Source organism: Neolamprologus brichardi, chromosome 20, assembly GCF_056152115.1.
Source record: "Neolamprologus brichardi isolate AB-2024 chromosome 20, ASM5615211v1, whole genome shotgun sequence".
In the NCBI taxonomy this organism is placed as follows: Eukaryota; Metazoa; Chordata; class Actinopteri; order Cichliformes; family Cichlidae; genus Neolamprologus; species Neolamprologus brichardi.
Genome location: NC_142123.1, coordinates 20,348,593 through 20,374,801, shown reverse-complemented (window position 1 = coordinate 20,374,801; position 26,209 = coordinate 20,348,593). Strand labels below are relative to the sequence as shown.

The following is a 26,209-nucleotide window of genomic DNA, read 5'->3' as shown; positions in this document are numbered from 1 at the left end:
CGTACAACATTAAAAAGTTTTTGCATCTCTGTGTGTGGAGTGAAACTGTGGAACAGACTAAGTAAAGATATAAAGCAATGTCCGAGCATGGCACAGTTTAAAAAGCGGTTTAAGGAGATGGTTTTTACAGGGTACAGGGAGGAGGTAGAGATTTGATAGGGTGTTCTTGTCTAATATTTTCATGTGAGTGCGGGTGCACGGGTATGTTGGTATGGGTATATATATATTTGTAGGTTGTGTATCCTTTGAGGTGTTAATGGGGTTATTGAAAATGTGTATATGTGCGTATGTGTAAATACGTATGTATGGATAGATAGAAACATATATGTATATATATTAAAAATAAAAAAATAGAAAAATAAAATAAAATAAATAAATAATAAAAATAAAATAAAATAAAATACACATGACATATAATGTGATTGCAAGGAGGTATTTCGGTAGTCTATAAATTACTAGATAGTGGAAAAGGGGTGGGATTAAATAAGCTCATGCTTCTTCCTGCTCCTTTTTGAACATAAAAGATATTTGTAGTTGTGGTTGCTCGTTTTCTTTTTGTTTTGCTTTGTTTATTTGTCTCTTTTAATTCTATGTTGTTGTACTTTTTTAACATGTTCAAAATAAAGATTCAATCAATCAATCAATCATGTTTAAATTTGTTGGATGTATTATTTTGAGAAAGTCCACTTTTTCCACTATTCAGCGAAGTATTAAGTTGGTCTATCTATCTATCTATTGATACTGCTGTCTTACCATGTTTGTTTTATTCAGAACAAAATCTGTTTAGCGACACTGAAAAACTGCAGACCTTGCTGTGCTTGCAATGAAATATCTGAAAAATTATAATTCTGTAAATGAATGAAAAATTCTATCATATTTGGTCTATTGTATAATTTAAAAAACAAAAATATAAACAAAAACAAAACAAAACAGGTGTGTACTGATCTTGGGAGTACTGATGATGTCTAAAGTGTTTGTAGCGTGCTCCTCACAAAGGTGTTCTACATGTATAAAGTTCCTCCTTAAGTTACCATGCTTACACTGCTTTAGACTTAGTTTATGCAAAATGTTATCCAAAGTACTAAATTTATGTTTAAAAGACATTTTTTAAAATTATTGTGAGATAGGCAGATATGACAGCAAACAAAACCTAGTTTAGTTATGGGAACATTAGACTTCCTTAAACATTTATTCTGCTTTTATTGGTAAATATTAACTTGTTACTCTTGGCTTAAAATGTTTTGCAGTTTGGGCTAAGTTTTTTTTTTTTTTTTTTTTTTTTTTTAATAAAACATCTGACATTTACATATGTATTGCAAAACAATTTTTGCCACATCCACAACTCAGAGCTCAATTCAATACAATATAAAGCTTCTATGTGTATGGAAATATAATTATTATTTCTTTAATTTTAGTCAATAAACAGACAGGACTGTGGGTAGAGAGAGAAGGCACAGTTGAACCCAGGTGCTGCACTCCAGCCATCTGACATATGATTTGCATGCTCATACACTGAGCTGGATCCATCACACCACAAAATTGCCATTTACTTATTAAACTCCTTGCCTTGCCATGACTGGGAGCATGCTGCCCTCTAGTGTTCAATAAAAATTTCATACAGAAGGACATGGTTGAAGGAAAGTATTTATTTTGACAGGATTATCTCCATCATTGTGATTGTTTTAAATCGCATGTTTTAAAAATACATGTATTTTTAAACACAGCAAAAATCTGATGATGATGCCCCATATTGTGGCAAGAGAAGAATCATTTTAAAAGGCATCCCAAACACATTACCAATAAAATGTCGCACTGAACTTTGAGGTGAAGATGACAGTGAGCAATCTGAGATACAATAAGGAGAATAAATAAAACACCACAAAACACTCAAAAATAGAGAAAAACACACGCATTCAAAGTAAAAATCAAACCAACTCTCCAAACAACCCCAAGAGTAAAAACAAATGCTCACTTTAAATATCATCACACATTCATATGTAACATTTTGTGCGTGAAAGCCTGAGAGTTCTGAACAGCATCAAACTTTAGCTGAAGCTGAATAAAATACCTAAATCCCAGCTATAAGATATACTGCCCTGAAATGTAGTCTGTGTAACATTTGAACTGACCTGATTCATCATTTGGTATCTAATGACATGATAAGACTTTTTTTCCCCCCAGAGAAGTCTAAATTAAAACCATATTCACAAACAAAACCGAACCAAAAAACAAACAAACAAAAAACCCTGAGAAGTTCTGAAAGACATCTATGCTTCTTCTCTTTTTGAATATTTTAAACCTTTTTGATATAAAACAACTTGCTGTGTTCATCAGCACACTCCTTACAGAAAAATATAGCACACTGTTTAATCTGATCTTTCTCCATATGTAAAATCTCCCTCTCTCACCAGAAAAGCTTAGTTTTGGCCGTCTTTTTTCCATTTAAATTGACACAGTTTGCTTCTGTGGATGCGCCCTCTTCACTATCGTCGTCGTTGTTCGACCAGCTGGGTTTCAGAGGAGTCAGCTCTGGAGCTATTATGTCTCCATCCTGCGTGAGAACAGAAACAAAAGATAGTGTTGTTGAGACGAGCAGTGGAAATAAACAAGTGATTGCAGTAATTGAAGGATCTGGAAGACAATTCTTTCTTTCTAGGACATTGACTTACAGTCTTTAAGCAAAAGACAGGAGCAGCAGGCAACTTATGCCTTTTTAAATTATGCAAAAATGCTAAAGTAACAAGGCCTCAGAGCATGTTCTATATGATTAGTACTGATAGTAGATGTAAATTAAAACTAAAATATCTCGATCTGTCACTTCCTTTAATGCATAGAGAAAATGTCTCTGCTTTTAGTAGGTGGAAGTGCTGTCAAACAGTTGCTTTCTCTTCAGCAACAAAAGTCCTTTCTAATATGGAGAGATGCCATTACACTACGGTACTGCAAATTATAAGTGCATAAATAGATACATAAAAAAAATATTGGCTGGTTGTTCAGGGTCTGAGCCAGCTGTTAGCACCTTTTATTTACTTCAGCCTGCTGTTTAGAAAACAGCTGATTACTAAATCATCTAGCAGTCAGAGCAGTTTTATAGATCATCTATAGTGTAGTTTCTGGCCATGTGGCAAGTGTAAACTCAGTATTTACATTTCCCCTCAATTTTTTTTGTCTGTATATTTGGCTTTTTAGCTGCTAAATCCCAAGCTCTTCATCATTTCGTCACCAGGTTTAGCCTTATTTACATGTTCGTTACTTCTTCTGTACAAACTGCACCACAAATTCCCAACCATATAACTCACAGATGGCATCTCAGCTATTTGTGCTCTTTGTTTTCCCTCCACAAGGTTTCAGATTGTCTTTATCATCATTTTGAGTATATTGTATAACAAAATTAGGGAGTTTGTTTTAGAATATATTGGTTTTTGGAAAATATTCAGGATGCAAATTGAGGTTTTGGTCCTTTCAAAGCATGGAGACTTTTTTTTTTTTTTTTTTTTACAGAATCACAAGCTCAAATACGTGACAAAACATTTCTAAGTCACATGACCAACCCTGGAAATAATAATCCTTCATGAAAAGGGCTTTTGTTTGCTATTGGTACAGTGTATGAAGAGCTGCCAGCTGCAGTGGAAAGAATGATATGCAAGTCACGAGAGGGAGTTCGACTGTTAAGTGATGCTACTTATTCCGGATTTAACAGCATATCGGTTTCAAATTCATACATAATACTTCGTAAACACGAATGCTAATGAGCTGTATGTTCATTATGTTAAAAAACAGAAGTGACATTATATCTAACCTACAAGCAAACCACACAGTCTTTTAAAAGTTCTGTGTACAATTTTATTTTTTAATTGGCTCCTTTTGTCATGGAGGAGTAGAGAAGCAGTTCTCTGACTTCCATCCTGAGGCCACCACACTGGAAAGCTTTCCAGTGTTTTATGGACACACTTTCTAGGCACAGCCAAGAAATTCTGTCCATAAGAGCGATGAACAGAATATATGACAAAAAGAAGGTCTGACAGAGTTCTACGCCCTCAGTGAACAAGTCTGATTTAATACCAACAATGGAAACCAGTCTTGTGCCCTTATGGGCCCGATATACACTCCCACAGGATACACCAAGCCTTTTCCAAGTCCACAAAGAACATGCCTCTCCAAGTTTCCTGGAGAGGGTGCAGAGCTGGTTCAGTGTCCCAAAGCCAGAAAACAAAAAGCCCACGGTTGCAGCTAAACAGTTATCTGGGACATATAAAGCTCTGTGAATGTACTGGAACTTCTGATTAAGGAAATAAGGTTGTTGTTTTTTTTACACTCTCATTTGATACAAATGTTAAAAACATCTATTATAGCTTGACTGAATCAGCTAATAATCTAATATAACTTACCTGCACACTCTGCAGATATAACATGCTACTAATAGCCTCTTTTTAGAATTTGAAGCACCAGATAATTGGAGCCGAAACTTGGAGTTAAATTGTATGACTGCCGCAAGGAGAGGACAACTGTTACACATGCCTTTATCCACCCATAATAACATATGGATAAAAGCAATTAGCACTTAAGCCCATGCAATCCACATAGACTCTTGCATTACGACTGCAAGGCTAGAAGGCGTGGCAGAGAGGTAACAACACAGACCTATTCATTATGTGACTCCATTCAATATTTTAACCACTGTCGCTGCATTCAACTGCAATTCTTTACAGTGCAGCAGATAAACAGTACCTGAGGCTTTGAGAAGTTCCTGTCCATGCACCACTGAACAAAGTGCTTCTTGGCAGCCTCCAAAGTCTTATCATCTGTCTTCTTACAGTAGACCCTGATCAGCTGCTCAACAAAGTGCTCTGGAAGAAGTTTAGACACCTGACAAGAGCAACAGCAGCCACAAATTACAGAGGCAGAGGGAAAGAGACACTCTTTTTTAAAAGAAGAATAAATGAAAAACCAAAGGAAACGTGCTCACATATTCAAGAATTGAATTTTTCGCATCTTGCTTTACTTCTGACCTGATTCTTGCGTATCTGGATGGCTTTAGTCACATCGTTCTTGCAATAGAAACGCACATTGTTGATGGGGTTCTTCTCCTTCATCCCATAATCCATGACAATAACCTAAAACAGACAAAGTATTAGATCGAGAAGAGCCTAAAGCCCCAAAAGTACAGGCAACACCCTGACTCCAAATATAACTAAATCCAATGACAAGCAACAAAAGCATATCCATATTAAAAAGAATCTCCCGGTTTTAAGGCCATGAGCAAATTATATGATAAATATTAACATTAATTAAAAACTCACACTAACTACGAAGTCCTCTGGCTGTAGATTGACGTCCTGGGTGCCGCTCTGAGGGATGGATCGGGCCAGGTCAGCTTCCAAGCTCTTGATCGTCTCCTTGTAAACAGCAAGAAATGGCAGAGTTCACAGCTATATCATTGTATCATATTTTTTTGTTACATATTATAAATAACTGAAATTCTATATATAGCATGTAAATAAAATAAAAAAAACTAACAAACACAGAACCACAGAATGAGCAATTTCTCATATCAAATCCATTTGGCAAAACAGCAGAAACATAACAGGCAGATTTTTCCATTTCATTTTTTAATTAGCAAACTGCAAAATGTCAACATTTGGCTGAAACTTTAGTACTGATCATTTTCTTTTCTGTATGCGTCAGCGAACAGAGAATCTCTCTGTGTTTGGCATGTTTTGTTTCTTGATTGCACAAAACAAGCAACTGGGAAAGCTCGGACTGCAACTCACGTTATCAGCTGTCAGATTACGTTCATTTCAGTATTAACTGAAACATTATGTCTTTACTTTCAGGACACATAATGTCCCCTCATCACCACCATCATCATCATCTCAAAGTACAAAGATAATTAGGAAGTTAAATTAGGAGGAGTTCATGCTTTCTCCCTGCATGCTGCAGTGATGAGACAGAAAGACGGCTGCTGTTAGTCTCACAAATAACACTGAAAGCAAGTGCGTCATTTTCAATATTTTTTTCTATCATAAAATTTGCTTGTTGAGAAAAAACAAAGGTGGGAGAACCTCGTCGAGCCAATAAACGTGCTAAACCTGCTCCTTTTTACTGGGGTTCAGATTTACTCAAACACCCCTGCCATCTTTTGCATTTTACTTTCAACTTTGAAGGCAATTTATTAACCTTTCTGAGCTATTTTGTTATGTATTATTTTATTGAGCAAAGTTGTTTTCATTTTTTGCATGCTTTGTTGCTAATTCTTTTGCTTTTATAAGAAATCTTCTAAGAAAAAAAATACCTGGGTGACATGTATGGAAGTTTCTGAGGTAGTTTGGCCCAGACACTTGTAGAGGCGCCGGCAGACGATGTTGTGCAGGATCTGTTTCGCCTCTGCAAGCTCGGGGGAGGAGGAGTTGAGTATTTGTTCAAACACATTATCTACCAGGCAAACAAAGAGGGTACAAGTAAATAAAGAACCAAAAATGTCAGTATTTAAAAAGATCCTTCAATAAAAATGTGGCTTTACGGTTCAATCTCTCATGCACACAATTATCACAGAAACACAAATTAGTCTTTTTCTACTCATCTGAGTTACTTGACACCCACAACACATGCTGTATTTTAGTGCATAAGTGGTTGGAGTTTATTAGTTAGTTAATTAGTTGATTAGAAATTGTACCTTAACACCAATCATAATGTTTCTTTTTTTTCTCCATATATTAAAAGCGAGGTTGTTCTTTAATCCAAACTGGTATTTCCACAAGTTCAGCATTAATCACAGAGGCAGTTAACACAGTGCACAAACAGATCAAGGTTGTCTGAGAGAATAAAAATATTTACTGAGGGTTTGCCAAAACTCGGTAGTCACTAAACCTGCAGGTGCACACTTAAAAGAAGCCAGCTAGTTCTGCAGATTATTAACAAGTAACGACAAGCACTAGTAATAAATACTGATCATGTTTAATTAAGCAGAATTTTCTTGGATTATCAATATCGATAAAGACCTTTACTATACTGTCTCTTAAAACACAAGTTTGAAAATTACAGGTTTTGACTGAAAAATAAATTAAATTTTCTTTTAAACAGATTGTTTTTGATGGGATGATGACTTGACCTCGCCTCGTTTTTTTGGGCTGATGCACTACAAATATAAGCTAACAACACTCTTCATACACACCTGTCAGCTTGGTGTAGGCCACCATGTCATCAATGGCAGTGGAGAGCGTGAACATCTTCCCATCTTTACCTTCAAACTGAAGGTGTGGGTCTGCTTTTAAAAAAGCCTCTGTGATCCTGGAGAAACACGTCCAACAGATTTTTACATGTGAGGACATTTTGCTGTGTACAGTTAGAGAATATAAAGCATGAAGCAAAGCAAAACGATTAGAGGGATCAGCTACTCACATATTCTCTATAATGTTGCACACTTTGTGCTGGTAGGCTCTTCTGTGAAGACAGTTCCTGGTGTGGAACATGTCATATAGATTTCCCACTTCCTGTTGAAGGGAGCGGATGTATTTTAGTGACCAAATATCTTATAAAACTCAAACTACTGCTTAAAGTAAACAAACAGATGCAACAAAAGTTAGCACCTTGTCTCGAGTGCAGATGTGCTTCTGTCCGTCCACCTCACACACCCTGGCAAAGTTTAGGAAGCGGCTATAATCAAAGTTGTTATTGATGCCCAGGTGGTAACAGTCCCTGAGTTAAGATGGAGAGAAAGAAATTAAGGGAGATAGGTAATTAAATCTAATAGAAAATATACAAACTAGGAAATCACTTTAAAACAAAACACTAAATCAATAAGCCCCACCTTGCAAAATAGTCCCACTTATCCACGTCAATGCCATTCCTTTTGTTGGCCACGATTTCGTAGAGGAAGGACTTGTCTTTTTGACGGCCTTTATACGGCCACTGTGGAGATGATCGATAATATCGAATGCAAAAAAATATACAAACAGACAAAAAAACAAAAGCATGAACAACCAAGGAAAACATTAAGGAAAAAAAACCCACCAGCTCTGAGACAGATAACCTGTATAAAAGCTGTTTAAGTTCACAATTAATGTAATGGCACCAAATCAGGTTAATGGTTAACCTAATAAACTTGCACTTTATGCTAAAGGAGACTTTCCAAATGTCTTTCAATAATTACATTTTCAAAGTAAATTCATCTAAAGAATCTAAGAAAAAAAAGTTAAGGTTAAATATAAAAAACTAAACTTCAACAAGGTTTTTTTTTAACCTGAAGATTTTGGATTAGTCTAAACCAGGGGTCTGCAACCTTTTACACCCAAAGAGCCACTTGGACCCAGTTTCCACGCAAAAGAAAACACTGGCAGCTGCAAATACTTTTTGAAATTTAAAATGAAGATAACGCTGTATATATTGTTTTTTTTACCTTTATGCTTTGTGTGAACAACTAAAGTAAGTAAGTAAAGTTTACTTATTAAATGCTTTTCACAGACAGGCAGTCACAAAGCGCTGTACACAAATATTAAAATAAACAATACAATCAATAGACATTATACACAATGTAAAAGATCAAATGTAAATAATGTAAAGAATATAAAATACGTAGATCAACAAAAGGCTTGTTTGAACAGAAAAGTTTTTAACTGCTTTTTAAAAGAATCCACAGAGCAACTAAGGTGTGTTGCTTATGAAATCCATGAAGTGCTACAGAGAAAATTACATTTTATTTATTTATTTAACACATTTTGAACTCTTAAAGAAATATAACAAAAGGAAAGACACCCAGCTGAACTAAAATGATCCATGTAGCAAACAAAAACTGTTGTGAGCCGCCACCCTTATATCGCCTTTGGGCTTTTGGAGCCTTGACCTGACTTTTAAAAAGTAATTAGAAAAAAAGCACTATGCTGCTAAAAAAAAAAAAAAAAAGTAGATATTTGCAAAATTCTGCCTAAATATGTATTTTACCTGGTTAATGTGTGTGGCGGGGCGTGGTCTGCAGCGCCGCTGCAGGGGAGGCGGACGCACCTGAGCGGCACCTGCAATCACGCCTCGCCTCCTTAAAGTCTGTGCTCTCTTTGCTGTTGTGTTGTCGGGCTGTGAGCTGAAAAGCGTAGAGCAACCGTGTGTGGAAAGTGGTCAATAAAGAGATGCTGAAAAGCAGGTTCATGAAAACATCGTCGGGTCTGTCGTGATATGTTTACAATAAGACTTATGGTCTCGCACAGCGTCTGCAAATCAGGGCTTTCATCTTTACGCAGGACTGTAAGCTGTCATCTGTGAGGCGTGAGCGGTGTTTGTTTTTAACATAGTTCACGGAGGAGAACAGCTGCCAACATAATGTGGATCCAAAGATCCATAACTGGCCTACCTGGGGTTGAAAGTCTCGATAAATGCACGGCGTTTCGGCGGGTACACCGGCTTCCGCGAGTGTGACGCTTATTTTGAGCGATGAAAAAATAATAAGATATAATTTTATTTTTATATTTCAAAATCACAATAATCTCCCAATTTAGAACTACAAGTTAAAAAAAGAAAAAAACACAAATAGAATACACTTCAGCTAAAAATTTCTAATTTATTTTCCCAAACCACCCGGAGCCGCAGTATAAGGACTAAAGAGCCGCATGCAGGTTGCCAACCCCTGGTCTAAACCTTTAACCTACACTGTAGTCTGATGTGCCCAGTATAGAGAAACTCTAACAGAAGTCTCAACATAAAGACACAGTTTCACCTGTGATGGTATAACAATGCATTGCAGACACACACACCAGCATGTAAATATACATACAGACTAAAGTGTAGATTTAAAGCAGGGCTCTAAATCCTGGTTTACTTCATACAGAAATCACATATCCGACAGTGGAGCGTTGAAATTACTGACATGTTCCATTCAGGCATAACTGATAGGTACCTTTTTGCCCTTAGCTGCTGTTGTGTCTAATGGTCCAGCAATCTGCTCCTTAATGAAGTCCAGGTCCTCAGGCAGCACCAGCCCGTGCTCCTCCATCACAGGACTCAGCCTGTTGGCCTCCACCAGGTAGTCAAACATGGAGAGAGAGGCAGTCTCATGCTGGGAGATACACAGTAGATTGAACTATCAGTGACTCGTTACTCAAAGAGAAAGTGCTGACTTCAGAATAAACATGACAGGAAACAACCGTGAAAGCTCATCTTATCTCTCACGTTTGCCAGACAGCAGGCCTGTGGTCATAACATACACAATGACCGTATGCTTAGTGGTTCTTATCAGCTCTCCTTATCAGTCTGAACACTACAATCGCTATCTTTGCCGTTAACTGAGAAATTATCAAATCAAATAATGCTTTGTGCTTAGGTCTTGACCCGCAGTTGTTATAACTGCCAATAAAAAGCTTCTGTAAACAAAAATCGCCAGCAACTGCTGCAAATTGATCTTCACTGTAAGGTCAAGTAGAAATAATTTCAGAACTATGATTTGATTTTGAAAAACTGTTTTAACTACCGATAGAATGAAGGGAGTTGAGCAGGCAGGCATTTTAAAAGCCTACATCACCAATTAAATGTTAACATTAGCTGGATGTCTTTAGGTAGCAGTGAAATAATTTACACAATAGCACTCAAGCTTCATTATCCTCCAAAGTGCGATGACTTAGACAACTCGAGGCCTTTTCCATTAACTTCCCAAAACAGCCACAACAAAGATCGCCTGTTTTCCAGACAGTAGTCATCATCTGTCTGGAAAAAGTCAGATCCAGTGTGGTTTTATTTTTAAAAACATCTTGTTAAAGCAGTAACTTCCCAATTTTAAACAACTCAGAAACAGAAACATTATTTCCTTTAGAAATCATAATTAGCTTCAGGACTTCAGGTCAAGTATGATGGCTTTTGGAAAAAAAAAAGTATTTTTTCTTGCATGCTTAAATGCAAGTTCGGGCAAGTAGGTTGTAGATGTGACTCATAGGTGCTGATTCTCATTTCTTTGTTTGCCAAATAGTTTTATTAAGACTCACTGGAGCAGCTAAAACCTCAAGAAAACAACACATGTCAACAATGCAAGAGTAGTTTTAGGGAAAATGAAACTGAGGACATAGAGAGGCTCCAAGCTGCTACTGAGAAAAAGTGGAGCTACAAAAATATATAATTATATATTTTTATTTTGGGTTACATGGAATAAAGTGGTGCTGAACTACTGCGACTCCCTCTGTGGCTGATACTGCCCTGTATGCGACCTCCATACTTCTCCTTAACTGCTGTTTTCATTTAACATTTGTGCCACAGAGTTCAGTACCTTCCAGGTTATACCAGGACGTGCTTTGGGGATGAACACACCATCGAACATGTGGGAAAATGGTCCATGTCCTAGGAAGAGAAAAGTACATAATGTGTTTGTGTTAACTTTGCTCCACTGCAGTCTGGTAAACAGATGATAAGAATAAAATAACACAGCTTCACTTTTATTTTAACTTGTGCTCAGACCCAGTAAGTAATCATGGTAAACGCAGCATTGGCTGAGCAAATCATCTTTAGTCCATTTTAATTTACGTCAGTATCTTGTGACACGTTTTAATAAGTTTCTTTTATAACACCACTTACCCAGGTCGTGGCACAGCCCAGCAATCTGCACGCACAAGATGTCTCTGCGAGAGATAAGGAGCTCTGGCTGCTTCTCGTTTAGAGCTTTTACAAGCCGTCCAGCCAAGTAACCCACACTGTGCCAGGACAAAACAAAATTGCTTATTTCAAACAACATACACAGTGAAACTTGATTATGTGATATATTTTACTTTTAGTTTAGCAATTTCAGGTATTTCAAGCAATGAGTTTATCTGAAAAAAGGTTGGCAAGGTTTAAAAATGTGTGACACATCTATGTTTCACAGTCATTGAAATGTTGACTTTGTGTGTTGTTATTCCACTTATTTTCTGCCCATACCCATATTTGCCAGTGTAACAGAAAGCTGTTATTAGAGGCAGGCAGGAATGAATAGGTTGTTTGTCACTGTAAAATACACTTGGAGCTAATTTTTCTGTGTGACCTGTGATAAAACTCTAACACTATTATATTAGAGAGAAGGATATGCTCTTCCGTATGATTTTACAGCTTTATGTGTAGTTAACAGCAAAACAAGATCAGTTTAACACTTCTCAATAAGCAGTCTGTTGAACTAAAAACATACCCAAGCGAATGTTCGAATCGGTTGTGGGACGCTCCGGGAAAGACAAAGTAGGTCCCTCCTAGCTGCTTGATGTTTCGCAATCTTTGGAACTGAGGTGTGTCTATGATTTTGATGAGAAGCGGGTGTAATGCCACATGCCCGTGGATAGGATCGTTAAACACCTGGAAGCACAAACAATAACAAACAGTATGAGTATACCACCACAAAAGACATTTATGTGGCCGTACATACAGTATATTCAACACAGCAGTGTGCAAATATGCTCAGTTTACACTTCAGTAGAAGTGTTGGCAAACATTTCTTTGGCTACGTTCACACTGCAGGCGAAAGCGCATCAAATCTCACTTTTTTGACCCTATGGGACCCATATCCGATCATGGTATGACAGTGTGAACAGCACACATCCGATATTTTTAAATCCGATCTAGGTCACTTTCGTATGTGGTACTGAATCCGATACATATCTGATGTTTTAGAAAGCGACTGCTGTTTGAATGGTCATGTCCCATTAAATCCGTTTTTTACGTCACTGACACAACACAGACGCCAATTATCAGCGCTGGAGAAGACATCGTGAACGCTTCCTGGCCATCCAGCGTAGATGTTAGTGAAACTGTTGGGAAGACAACGTTGGAGAAACGTGAACATTTTATTTGTACTGTTTAATCTGCAGATTCTGACAGAAATCTCCAACTAGCCTTTGAAGCACCGCTCCTCTAAAACAGCAATAAGGATCATTATTAGGCCATATGTAAATAACAAAATAACTTTATAACTTAAAGCAAAATTGGAAAACGTAAAGTCTGAAACAAGTCTTTATATTAAGGGCCATCAGTCAAACAATACTGTTTGGTCTGGGTCTAAACGGAGCACGTTGTGTGAGACGTCTTCTTTTGCGCATGCGGACCGCTTTGAGGGATGTGAACGGTTCACACTAGAGTGCGTTTGCTGTCACATTTTATTTGTAGTGTGAACAATCAGACAAAAAACCTTATGATTACCAATGGATATATTTATATAGTCCAAATGTAGATAACTTCCAGAACCAAAAAGACTTTCTGAAACCCTGTTTTCAGCACACATGTTCAATTTTAATCGTTTATGGTATGACTAAAATACAGCAATTAATTCTTGACATTTCCTGCCTGAAAAAAATGGCAAAAGAGGTCTTATCAATATGGCTGCAGAGTGACAGGAATTTGGTTAATTTAAAAAGTTCTAAATTTTTCTTAGTAGAACTATCAGGTAGATCCTTCTGCCAATGAGGACAGAGGATGTCTTTCATTCAGAGACTGTGGTGGTGTTATGCCACATTTCCTAACAGCTTATCCAAATCAGGGTTGCAGTGCTCCACGTTTCCGTTTCCCAAATTGTGCGTTACTTATCTCCACAGCCTTGGAAGTGCACAGTGAACAGTGAAACAACTGTTACCTTGCTTGGCTCAGTTTCAATCTGCCACAGCTTTCTGAGGCTGTTTAGGATCCGCAGACGGTCACCCAGACACCTTGGAAGAATAAAATAGAAAAAGAAGAGGAAGAAATAAAAGTGAAAAAGTTGCAGGAATATCTGGTGAGATGCATAAAATGTCTTGCGTAATATTGATAAAATTAGAAACGTCCTGTGCCAGAGTGATGCTGAAAAACTAATCCACCAGGTTGCTGTGAAAACAGAAGCAGAACGGGAGGCTAGGAATTCAGTTTTTGAGTTCTCACCTGTGGAACCAGTTCCACTTTGGGTTCAGGAAACAAACACTCTTCTCAGTCTCTTCTTTTAAGATGAGACTTGATAACGCTCATAGTTCGGCCTGGGTCAGGTGATCCTGAATCATACCTTAGTTATACCGCAGCAAATGGCTGCTCCTCCCTGAGCCTGGCTCTGGTGTTTTTTAATGGGTGCTGTATATACACACCGAATTGCCCTTCTTTGACAATACAGGTGTGCGCTTCTCTCTTTAATGGGTTAACCAGCTGTGACACAAACTGATTGCTGATGTTTCTATGCATTTTTTTAGGTCTAATAACTTTGATTATATTCATAAATAGCCTGTAGTAAGAGGATTTATGAAGGGTTATATGAAAATATAGAAATTACCATTTTTGCAAGTTTTGTTATGACTGCATTATTGTACCTACCCTAAGTTCCACACGGTAATCCAACCCAGTACTTTTAAATATATTAATATACGTGCTTTGTTTTATTTCTTGCAATTTATACAGCCCTGTCAGCCAGATCGCTTTTGAAAGAGACATTTTAAATCTCAATGACATGAAAGATATGTAAAAGTCAGCTTGTACCCTGTGACAGGGATGCTCTCTCTGAGTCAAAATGTATGTATTTGTATCGATTATGTATGTGACAGCTTACAGTTCAGCGTGTCGTTTACAGTGGTTTAAATATTGGTAATCGTTTTCTGGCAAAGAAACCGGAAATTGCTTTTTGGCAGGACACCAGACTTCCCCCAGTCCACACGCCCAACCCAAGTTTTACAGAGGACGCACTTACTTTACGCCAATCTTCTCCAGGTCAGCATCCCTGAGATCCCGAAGCCCGACACCTGTGATTTTTTGCGCTGTACAACACAACAGTTTCAATGTTAGCTTAGATGTTACAATAAAAACAGAAGTCCGCAGATTAGCGCTAATAACAATTAGCTTCGAGCGCCTAATTTAAGATGGCAAAAGCAGAAAACCAACCCTTGAATGTGTCCACCCATTCTCCAAGACCTTCTCTTCGCAGGTACCGGCACATTTCCTCCACTCCCCACTGCATGTAGTCCGAATCCGACACCCGGACCACTGACACTTTCTTTTCCGGCGTTTTGAAGCTATCGTCTGGGCTTGAAACCGCTGCGAATGGTCGCTTTCGGTTCTCCATGGTGAGCTAACAAACTGGCACCTCTTCGCTTTAGATGCGCAAGTTAAGGCACGACAAATGATAGCCGTTCTCCCGTCGACTACTGCAGCTGATCTGACAACTGAGCAGAGAAGACACGAGAGAAGTGAAAAATGCCGGGGTTTTGACTTTCCCCAGGGAGCCACAAAACATAGCGAAACACTAACAGCGCTTCCGGGGATTCCTTTCAAAATAAGACTGTTTTGTTCACATGGCTGACCGACCAAGACGTTATGACTCATTGTTTTCTTTTAAAGATAAATTATATTATGCTCAGCTATAGTGATTTTTTTAATTGCTCTTCATGTGAAAACTAAATTTGTGTGTCCAAATAATGTTTTCAGTATGCCATTTTAATGGGATATTGCAGCATAAAACCCATCTTAACGCCCTGCTTTTTGGGTGGCATAACCAAAAAGCAAAAGCAAAGATCCCCCCAAAACTATTATCGTTCCACCTTTCCATCCCCCATCTAATCTGGGCTATTTTTTATTACTGACTGATCAGTAATGGCACTGCTAAATTGTTATTTGGGCTAAAAGTCTATGGTGTTCTCCACATGAGGCCCAGAAGTTATGAACTGGGTTTGGTATATGTGATGGCAAGTGCCATCTGGGTCTGCTATAACCAAATGTTAGAAGGTCTTGATGCATGCTCAATCATCCACGTAAGTAAATCTCCAAAAGTTGATTCTGTTCATCTGGACGTAGCGTTTCATCACTCATCCAAGTGACTTCTTCAGTCTCAGCTGACTGCAGGTTTCCCCAATCTTATAAACAGTACATTTGCATAATGACTGAAACCAGCCCACTGAAGGAAAAATGGGCTGGGAGGTCAGTTACTTAATCTTAATTATGCAAATTCTCATGACCATTGATCAACAACCACTGAGATTGGGGAAACCTGCAGTCAGCTGAGACTGAAGAAGTCACTTGGATGAGTGACGAAACGTTTCTCCCACAAAACGCTACGTCCAGATGAACAGAATCAACTTTTGGAGACAAATGTTATAAAACACCTGATATCTCTGACATCTGGCTTGTACTGTAGGGCAGACTTGTAGCTGACCTAAGATTGACTCGAATTGAGAATATCACTCAGGGTCAGGTTTGAGTTATAGGAATGGCACATTTGGGCCACTTTTGAGCCTGACATATCTGTGTTTACCTCAAAAAGTATTTCCATAAAGTTCTGGGTCTTTATGACAGCAGACTCGGAATACAAAACAAAACCAGAAGCCCGTAACTCAGACACTTATACACCAAAGATTATCATGTTGAATTATAAAAGTATCCAATGACTAAAGATGACTGAAAAAACAACAACAATTTTTTTTCCTGTTTTTCTGATACTCTTCCTACTTCACTGTTAAATTTTATAGATCAATAATCCCTTATAAAGAGTGCTGCTAAAGTATTGGTTAATAATTAAATAAATGAAGATCTTCTTGATACATATTTAAAAAATATGCAACACATTCTGCTTCCGGTCTATAACTCGCTACTTGCAGACAGCTTGATGCACGTGGCAAGTACTTGGATGACAAGTAGGGGGTGGAGCAAATTGCGATGAAGCGAATGAAGCCTCGAATTACGTAAAGTGACACGGTGACGTAAACGCGTAAAAAAGGCGGTGTTACGTACAGTAACTTCATATCGATTAAAAACGTCGGAGCTGTCAAGGAGAGACGGTCATTGTCATGGACGCTATCCGGTAAAACACACGGATCAAACAACACTGTATAGTAGTCTGCTCTGTTCTTTAAATATTTAAAATACAAGTGTAGCAATTTTCTTCTATTTACTTTGATTAATTAATTGAATGGTTTATAAAACAAGTAAAATAAATATTTTCATAGTTATAATTTTTTTTTCTCTAATTTCTTATAACTATATCTAATGATACTAATGTACTAATGATAACCCCATTTGAATCAATTCTACCATCAGTTTTGGTGCTTACAATTCAGTCTGATAAATGTAAACTGTAAACCTGCTGCTGGATTTTTAGTCATCCATTATACCTTGAACTTGTTCCTATTCATCATCAGTAATTTGATTTAGTGTTATTTTCTCAAAAATCACTACATATAAACCACATGCTTGGACATGTCCTAAAGCTCTACCTCAGTTTTCTAGTATCTGGCTGTGCACTCTGTCCCTCACCCTATACTTCCTGTATGTTCTGCCTGTAGATGCTTGTTTGCAGTAGTAAGGTGTGGACCTTCAAGTCACCAGCTGTTGTTAATCAGCTGTTGTCATAAATACCTGGTGCCCACTCCAACACCCTGCCACATTGTAGACTGATGTTAAAACACTTAGTTGAATATGTAGCTGTTAAGAATAGGTGTATTTCTAGCCTGATAGCATCAGTGCTTCTTCCCCAGCCTAATTCCTGCAACCTCCCTCCTTTGGCTCAGCCTTGGATGATCTTTTTAATACCAGTTTATCATCTGTTATTGATAGGAGAAAATGCCCCATAAAATGGGAAATAAATGACCTTTAAATTAGGAAAGTAAGGTAAACTAAAATGTTTACCTTTTTTCCATCGTTGTATGTATGGGAAGTTAATATATACTTTTATAAATATAGCATTACATCAAAATTTCTTCTTTTGGTGTAACTTCAAAATGATACAACAGAAAGAGAAAAGGAGCTTTTATTTTGAATAGACCAGATATCAACAAACACATCTAAACAGTAAAACAGCTAAAAGTTTCAATTAACCTTTGGTAGGTTTTCATTTAGAGACCCATTACATAATAAAGAATACATTTTCACACAGTCAAAACTCACAAGAGTACCCAATGCTTGTCCTTACCCAATCCTTATATTGATCAGAGCTGAGCTATATGATATAATATAATAGTGAAAATTGCGTGATATATAGTTTATTCAATACATGACTTGTTTTAGATTTTAGGTTCTTACTTCACATTAATACATATTGAATAAAGTAAAAAAGCCTTGCTAACCACAAAACCATATCAACCGGACATGTGGAAGATTTACAAATCATTCAGTATGTAAATATATTGGTTATATTTAATTTCCAAACTAAACCACTTAGTTAAAATAAAAGACAAAAAACAAAAAGAAGATATTGTAAAATAGTACTTAACTTTTATGATTTAAATTCCTGTTTCAGAATCTCTGCTGTATCAGTAAAACTTAGTGTCTGAATGTTTAACATTTTCAGATTCACTGGGCGTCTCCTGGTGTTGCTTTTTTGACGTCACTCTAATTCTCCTCCACCTCCTGTATTTATATAAAGTTCATTAGTACAACCAAAAAGGCAAAGTTATAAATCTGCAATTCATAATCAGGACTCTGACAAGATACAGAGTTTTTAACTGCAGCTTGCATGCTTATCTTCCCACCACATTGCTGCTTATGTAGTAACACCACTGTCATTAAATAGAATAGTAATACCTTTTTCACAGCCTCGAAGCACTTCTTTGCATCTTCCAGACACTTATCATTACGTCTCTTCCAGTAAACTCTAATATGCTTCTCAGAAAAGCATTCTGGGAGAAGATTGGATACCTGACAACAAGGACAGTGACATAAAAATGACAAAATATGCAGCAGAAAGTTGCCCTATATATGCACTGTGATTCTGACCTCTTCTGGCTTGATCTTGAATCCAATGGTAGGGTTAAACTTGCTGTAGAAATATGTATAGTTACTGATCGGGTCTTTATTTTTCTTTCCATAGTCAAATTTGGCAACCTAAAAGAAAAGTGTGACAGAGAAGCTGGTGTTTATTTTCACATGTAAATAATGGCTCATTGGAGGTTCACAACATCTTTTGAAACAAATGATTATTAACAAAATCCAAGATATTAAGAAAAGACTGATTGAAGCAATTAGATTAAAAACTCACTTTAACTTCAAAGTTGTCATTTTCATCCTGTTTTCCATCCTTAGGAATGACTTTAGCCAGTTCTGTTTTTAAACGTTTAGTCACGTCCTGAAGTATGGAAGAGAAAACCCGAGCCTTTTTCTTATTACTGATTTGTTAATCTTGTTTTATGATGAGTTCTCATTCTTACCTCTGCTTTCTCTTGGTCTTTTTTCTTGAGCTGAGAAAGCTGTAGATAAGAAAACATCTTCAGCTGTCAATAGTGAACTTGTAATACAAACACATGAAAATCTAACTGCAGACCTTTATTTCACCCACAAGCTGGTACAACTCTCGACACATTATCCTCTGTATAATCTGTGCTGCCTCTTCCAGAGAGGAAGAGGTGGATTCATTTGAACAAGCACAAGCATCATGGTGGAGTATTTGTTCAATCACTTCATCTACAGAGCAAACATAACAAATAAAATGCATGTATAGACAACTTCAGATGTTTAAAAAGTTAAATGAGTAGTTCATTTTAAACACCACACTTCAAATCCTCTACCTGTCAGCTTGGTGTATGCCTCCTTGTACTTTTTAGCTTCGGAGAGACAGCACGTCTTTCCTTCTGAGGATTTAATTTGGAAGTGTGGATCCTGATCTGCTTTTAAGAGAGCGTCTTTAATCCTGAATAAAATGGCCAACATGTCAGTTTTAGGTGAGACGGCAGACAAATTAAATGTTGTGTAGTACTGACACCTGAACTACAGGTACTCACATAATCTCTACTGCCATTTTTACTCTGTGCTGGTAGGCTCTTCTGTGGAGAGAGTTTCTTGTGTGGAACATGTCATACAGATTTGCCATTTCCTGTTGAAAGCATGCCTATAGTTTAGTCACAGATAATGAGATAAATAGCTCGCTCTTTTCAAAATTAATAAAAAAAAACAGGTCAGCACCTTGTCTCTAGAACAAATGTGCAACTGCCCGTCCACATTACACACTCTGGCAAATACGATAAAGCGTCGATGGTCAAAGTTGTTCTGGATGCCCAGGTGGTGGCAATCCCTGAAATAGGAGTGAGAAGATGTGGATTTCAAAAAACAACCGCTCCCCCCACAAAGAGGTTCAAAGTATTCCTGAGATTCTTCATATCATGTAGTAAAACAAACATTATTGAATATTGTTGATGTTCAACGGGAACTGATACAGAGAAATTTAGCAATACAAGTTAAAAGAGAACAGTTTTACTGGATAGCAAGCTTCACCTTGCGAAGTACTCAAACTTGTCCACATCTATTCCATTTTGTTTGTTTGCCACAATTTCATAGAGAAAGGATTTTTCATTGCTTCAACCTTTATACAACTGCTGTGGAGATGAAGCCAGAATAATAACATTAGGCACAGTTTTTTCCAGGAATAATCCTGACTGATTTCAAAACATTCACACAAAAAAACAATGAATACCTCATTCAGAGGTGAATTGTTCTTCACAGATCCTTTAATCATCTCCTTGATAAACACCAGGTCATTTTCATTGTCACCTTCTGTTATCAGTCCATATTTATTCATCACTGGCTTCAGGTTATTGTCATCCACTAGGTGATCAAACATTAATATAGAGGCATCCTCATGCTGCAAGAACACAAAGACAAGCATTTTAATGATCACAGATTCAAAGTGGACCCCCCCCCCCCCCCTCTCAAACAAACAAACAAACAAACAAACACAGGGTAATTTTTAAGGTAATAAGCAAGCAGACAACATTTATTTGCATTTCAAATTTCAAATGTAACAGTCACAATTCCTTTTACAAAGCCAACAGGTCTGACCTAACCTGTGGAATGCATGTTCATTGCAATTTACCATTTAGTGGGACTACTGTAGCTAATGTTATTTGGCAAATTTATTAATTAAAAATGGCATTTAAAAAATTAAATGCCCATCATAATAGATGTAAAATATTAGACACCAGTAACAAAAGGAGATATTTACTGTTCTGGTTTTCACCACCTGCCTGCACCAATAGGATTTTTTTTTTTTCTTTTACATCTATGTAAGTTAGTGAGCTTCAGATCCTTTTGCAGAGGTTCAGATTTTCCTAACTTTGGACAGAGACAGGTTGTTTTACGTTTTTTGTCTTTAAGCTCAGTAAAGCTTACTGTTTGGTAGCTGTAATTTAACACCTAACCTATATTTATTCTGTATGGACTTTGGATTTCCTCCAGGTACTTCTCACATAATACAAAGATGTGCATATTCTGTTAATATGTATTTCTCAATGGGCCATGTGAAGTAGAGAAGGTGTGTGGAAATAAAGTGTTTTTTTTTTTAGTGCTTCAACTGGTCAGTGAGACCAGAAAAACAGCTAAATAATTGCTGGTCCATTTCCATTTTTTTCTGTATTTTTACAGATTCAGTTTTTGGAATGACTGCTATGACCGATTTCATACAAACCAAAACTAATATTTTTCTTTCTTACTTCCCATTTTTCACCATTTGGGTCTGCTTGAGGGTTGAACATTCCATCAAAGACATGAGAAAAGGGCCCGTGACCTTGAATTGAAGGGGGGAAAAAAGGTGAATGTGTGTGAACTTCAGATTGGGTGATTTGTGATAAATTCCTGTCAGGCACTGACAAAAATCAAATAAAAATCTATTTGATTATATTTGGTTATTAATACTTTTGTAAATTTCCAGGAAAAAACAGTCTCCTCCAACTTTCAAACAGAACAACTTGTTTGAAGGAGGGGTGTATGGACTACATGACGGAGCCACCTTACATCTTCAATATAATGCATGTAATACTGAAAAACGCGTGTATGATTTACCCAGGTCATGGCAAAGACCTGCAATCTGCACACAAAGGACATCTCGGTCATTGATGAGGGATTCTGAGTTCAGTGACGGCTCCTCCAACTGTTTTGCCCTCAAAGCTTTTACAAGCTCTCCTGCCAAATGCCCCACTCTGTATCACAAAACACACAGTTCACCATGAAACAAACTGAAAAAACAAACAATTTAACAAAAAATGTGTAACTCCAAACATGTTGACATACCCAACTGAGTGCTCAAAGCGGTTGTGTGACGCTCCTGGAAAAACATAATAACCGCCCCCAAGTTGCTTGATTTTTCGTAGTCTCTGAAACTGGGGTGTGTCTATGATCTTGACAAGAAGTGGAGGTAACTCAATGTGGCCATGGATGGGATCATTAAACACCTGAGTGAAAAAAAGAAAGAAATTTTTTTGAATAACTGTGTCTATCTAAAGACGAGTAGTAGCGCTGAGTCTTTTTTTTTTTTTTTTAATTTATTCTCCCTTAATTTGTTACTATATTTCACTTCTTATTTGTCATAGACTGCCAACAGGCTCAATATACCATAACCATTAAAAAGGTACATGTGGATGGATTAATAACAGCTGTTGAAAAACCAAAAGGTAACAGTAAAGCATGTAATGCTGTGTGCTGCTCAGGACTGCACCCACACACCCATTTATTTTCAAAAGCAAGAGGGAAAAGAGTCATAGAATTAAACAAATAATGTTAAGGAATTAAACATGAACAACATAAAATATTTCCTAAAAACCATAATCTACAACTTACCTTTTTTTTGTGTTTAACATAACACATTTAACATCTTATAATCAGCCATTTTACTGCAAGATGCTACCAAACAAACACAAGCATATGTGATGCAAGAAAGCCCATAGAGACAAAAAAAATTGGTCAAAGCTGTGATGTGATATTTAGGTCTACATTTACTAGTGCTTTGCACAAGGGTCAGTCACTTCTGTTGGATTTTACTAAAGAGGAACAGTGCCAGTATTTTGGGGGGCATTTAGCCTGATGACACATTTGCAAATATGTAAACATGGGAGTGGAATGTTCTTTACTGTTCTACTAACAGTGCACTGATTTCTATACCAAGATGTAGCTACTCAGTTTATCTCAGTAATTATTACTATCAAGTAGCACAAATTAGTGCCTTAAAAACAAGCACACCCTCCCAGTGAGGCAACAATGTCTTAAATAATAATAATACTGTGGGTAATGTGAAAGTGCAGGTTTTATGCATGTTTTTTTTTCTGAAAGCATCATGAGCAGATAAATTAGGGGACGCTGAAGAAGAATAAATGTGGTTTTGATATAAAAGTAAAATATTAAAAATGTATGTGACTGTGTGAGCTCTTTAGGACTTAGACTCAAGTGGAGCACCAATCCAAAGGGCACATTAAGGGGGTCACAGATGCGGTGGAACCAGGGATTCTCTTCTCCCGAGGTGCAATTTGTTTACAAAAAAAAGAAGAAATACTGATAGTCAGGCAGCACAGGTTGGTGGTATGAACAACCAAAAAGAAATTTGTACAAACAAACTGTTAAAAAAATGAAGGAGACTTATAAATCAACTACAGATAATTTCAAAGGCCAACCAGCCTTTATTCTTACAGAGCCACCTTGAACTCCACCCTCAGGAACTCAGCCTCATAAAGCTTAAGCCCCTCCCCTAAGAACAAACCATACAAGTAATTAATTAGTTTATACTCGATACTCATAACCAAAATATGACAACAATATTCTGTTTATCACTTCTGAGGCTTCGACACAAAAATCACAAATAAAGTTGATTCACAATGACTAAAAGGCTATTTAAACAAAAGATTGACAAACTCCCCTCTGTTTCTTACTGCTTAGTAAGAGCCCAATTCCTCCCTACTATAAAGAGGTTTGGAAGTTACTATTTCCTGTTCGCAGTGTGTACCTCCAAATGGTGGAAACATGTAATAAAGGAACCTTGAACATTCTGGCAATACTGTTAAATCAACTTTGCAATAAATGGTTCTGAATACATGGGCCCACTGTGTGACTATTTTATGGTATGAAATGGTATTAGTACAATGCTTAGGAGAATTAGGGGAAGTACGTATTTTATTTCACCTACTTAGGACTTCAAACAAACTATTGAAGGAATAGCATCACATTCACAACTAAAACAAAAACTGTATTTTGTGGGCTAGATGTTATAAATTGCCATTCTAGCATGTTGTGGGATATATGCAGTCCTCTAGAGGGCATCGGTTATCCTGTGAAAATCATGATCCTGGGCCAATGTTATTATTATGATGATATAGGAAGAAAACTAACATGGGGGTATCAGGTAGACCTATCCAGAGGCAAGAGCTGCATTATTCCAAACTATTCTACCATGTAAACCTGAAATTGTTTTGTGTGCTTTAATGGAAGCTCCAACAAATACATGTCTGATAAAGTCAACCACTAAAATACCTTCACTGTCAATGCCTTTCAGTTCCAAACCGACACTGTGCCTCTTGATCAGTAGCTAGTTTACACTAATGTCTGGTGAAGACAGTTGGTAGATATGACCCCACCTGCTCTGTCATTTTTGCTGTGACATCATTACACATATATTTTTAGGAATTTCACTTTCAGAACACCACAGGCAGCCACAACACAAGACTGACGCAGCCAATCAAGAAATAAAAAACAAAAAATCTCACTCACTTTTACAATATCACTAATAGTATGTATTACCTTTATTGAAATAAAAAAAATTAACAGTAGCACTGAGGTGATGGCATCATGACATGATGCTCCTCTGTTTCTTGAGACTGGAGTATTTGTCTCCTCTTATGCAGTTATTGTGAGCAAAACCGGTCACTGCACATGCTTCATGAATCCAGTGATAGGTTTGAGTGTGCACTTCTTTTGTAGGTGAGGTAAAGACATTTTAACTGATTTATTAGTTAATTATGAGCTCACTTCTGCTTTGAAGCAGAAACAATGAGCTTTGAAAATGAGATCTCATTGCAAGGACAGAATAGTAATCACTAGATTAGTTTGCCCTAACCAAATATAGCCCAGTATAAAAAAGGATATTCAGTGAAAAAAAGAAGACTTTTTATACCCCTCACTTTTTGCAAGCATGTAGACAAACATCTTGATGATGTTTGTTCAGGTAGTTCAGGTGCAGTTCAGGTACAAAGTAGTTAAAATTTTAGGATGAAGTTACGGATATTTCAAAACACATTTTGGTTCGAAAATGGAACAAGTGCAGTGCAGGCTCATTTTTACTGGAAGGTATTTAAACATGTGCTTGGAAAGCAAATTCAACTCCAGGGATACATTTGAGTATATAAACCTCAGTGTTATTGACCTTCCTCTAAACACAAAAAGAAACTGACACTAATCTGATGGAAGCCAAGAGACCTTTGGACTGTTGTGCATTAAAAATCAATAAAAATTAGAATCTTTCCTCTACACAGAACAAAATTCAGTGTATGCATAGATGTGCTGACATAGGACCTGTTTTTAGTAATGACTAGTAATAACTTTTTAGGGATCTTATTTAAGATTGACTATGGATTAAAAAAAAATTAAAATAAAAACATCATCACTGTTTATTGAAGGTCACAGATAATAATGATGCTTACACTGAGCACTTCTAATCAGGTATAAGGTATAAGACCAACAATTTTCAGACATTATCACACACTAAAACTGCCATTTAAAACTCTAAAATGTAATATTTTAAAGTCTGTTTTAATTACCTTGGCCATGGCGATTGAACTTCAGTCTGCACAAGAAGGATGTCTCTGTCAGCAACATGAAGTTCTGATTGCTATGTACTGCAAGTTCCTCTCTCTATATACAGATATATTTGTTTAGTGTTTTATGTTTCTTCTCCACCCTTTGCTCCCATCCTGTTTTTCTGTCTCTCTGTTTATGGATGTGGCACTTTCTCTCCTCCCAATTACACACCTTCACATTTTCACATCACTGCTGTGAAACCTGTGCGTAGGAACATTATTTATTTTCAATAAAGTATTCCTAATTATGTTACTAGAAATAACTGTGATTATTAGAAAGGAAAGTGGAAAGCTTATGACCAAAAAAAACCATCAAACACCCAAGTCTCAGGACTCAAAGTAGGTTTGGAAAAGTAGTAAAAGGTCTTCATTTTTCTGGGATAAATATATCAAGAATGCATCAGTGCCCATTGGCTGGTTGCCTTTATCATATCTCAACAGACCTAATAGGTACATAAAAAACAATATTTTGTTGAACAAAAGGTTCAGCAAAAAATGACTTGAAAACCATTATTTAGTACCAGTTGCACTGTTGCACTGCGAACACTGTTGGCAATTTTAGCTGGGTGAGGACAGCCTATACAACAATGGGGGTGTATCTAAAATGTCAGGCTGGCTCTTAGCCTCTTAATGTGGAGCAGCTTGCACCTCCTGTCATTACGTATGACATACTCTCCTTGTGTAAAGTCCAACAGATTATTATCTCCGGCGTAATTTCACTCTACAGGTAGTGGAAA

The 26,209-nt window shown here is 37.1% G+C and overlaps 1 protein-coding gene and 1 pseudogene across 2 annotated transcripts; both read right to left on the bottom strand.

The window, feature by feature from the left end:
• Positions 1 to 1,631: 1,631 nt before the first annotated feature.
• LOC102798050 (deoxynucleoside triphosphate triphosphohydrolase SAMHD1-like) lies at positions 1,632 to 15,229 on the bottom strand. The gene is made up of 16 exons (XM_087833629.1): positions 14,821 to 15,229; positions 14,630 to 14,696; positions 13,559 to 13,631; positions 12,128 to 12,288; positions 11,545 to 11,660; positions 11,240 to 11,310; positions 9,884 to 10,042; positions 7,808 to 7,908; positions 7,587 to 7,695; positions 7,399 to 7,490; positions 7,172 to 7,287; positions 6,293 to 6,432; positions 5,301 to 5,396; positions 5,010 to 5,114; positions 4,729 to 4,866; positions 1,632 to 2,551 (listed from the first exon to the last, which is right to left on the bottom strand). Exons 1-16 carry the CDS (start codon positions 14,999 to 15,001, stop codon positions 2,405 to 2,407), a joined length of 1,872 nt encoding a protein of 623 aa, XP_087689755.1. The 5' UTR covers positions 15,002 to 15,229; the 3' UTR covers positions 1,632 to 2,404.
• A 2,945-nt stretch (positions 15,230 to 18,174) lies between these two features.
• Positions 18,175 to 25,482, bottom strand: LOC148096983 (deoxynucleoside triphosphate triphosphohydrolase SAMHD1-like; annotated as a pseudogene). Its single transcript, XR_015717021.1, has 15 exons — positions 25,434 to 25,482; positions 21,925 to 22,085; positions 21,697 to 21,833; positions 21,348 to 21,421; positions 20,333 to 20,500; positions 20,134 to 20,234; positions 19,825 to 19,933; positions 19,644 to 19,735; positions 19,431 to 19,552; positions 19,187 to 19,326; positions 19,074 to 19,103; positions 18,905 to 18,991; positions 18,643 to 18,750; positions 18,451 to 18,564; positions 18,175 to 18,276 (listed from the first exon to the last, which is right to left on the bottom strand). The product of XR_015717021.1 is annotated as a deoxynucleoside triphosphate triphosphohydrolase SAMHD1-like (transcript).
• Positions 25,483 to 26,209: the final 727 nt, after the last annotated feature.

Coding starts and splice junctions, on each gene's coding strand:
- LOC102798050 (XM_087833629.1), bottom strand. CDS start 15,001: ATGGAGAACCGAAAGCGACCATTCGCAGCGGTTTCAAGCCCAGACGAT. Junction 13,632..14,629: donor CTGGAGAAGATTGGCGTAAA/GTAAGTGCGTCC, acceptor TATTCTTCCAAG/GTGTCTGGGTGACCGTCTGC. Junction 10,043..11,239: donor GTCCTGGTATAACCTGGAAG/GTACTGAACTCT, acceptor TGTATCTCCCAG/CATGAGACTGCCTCTCTCTC.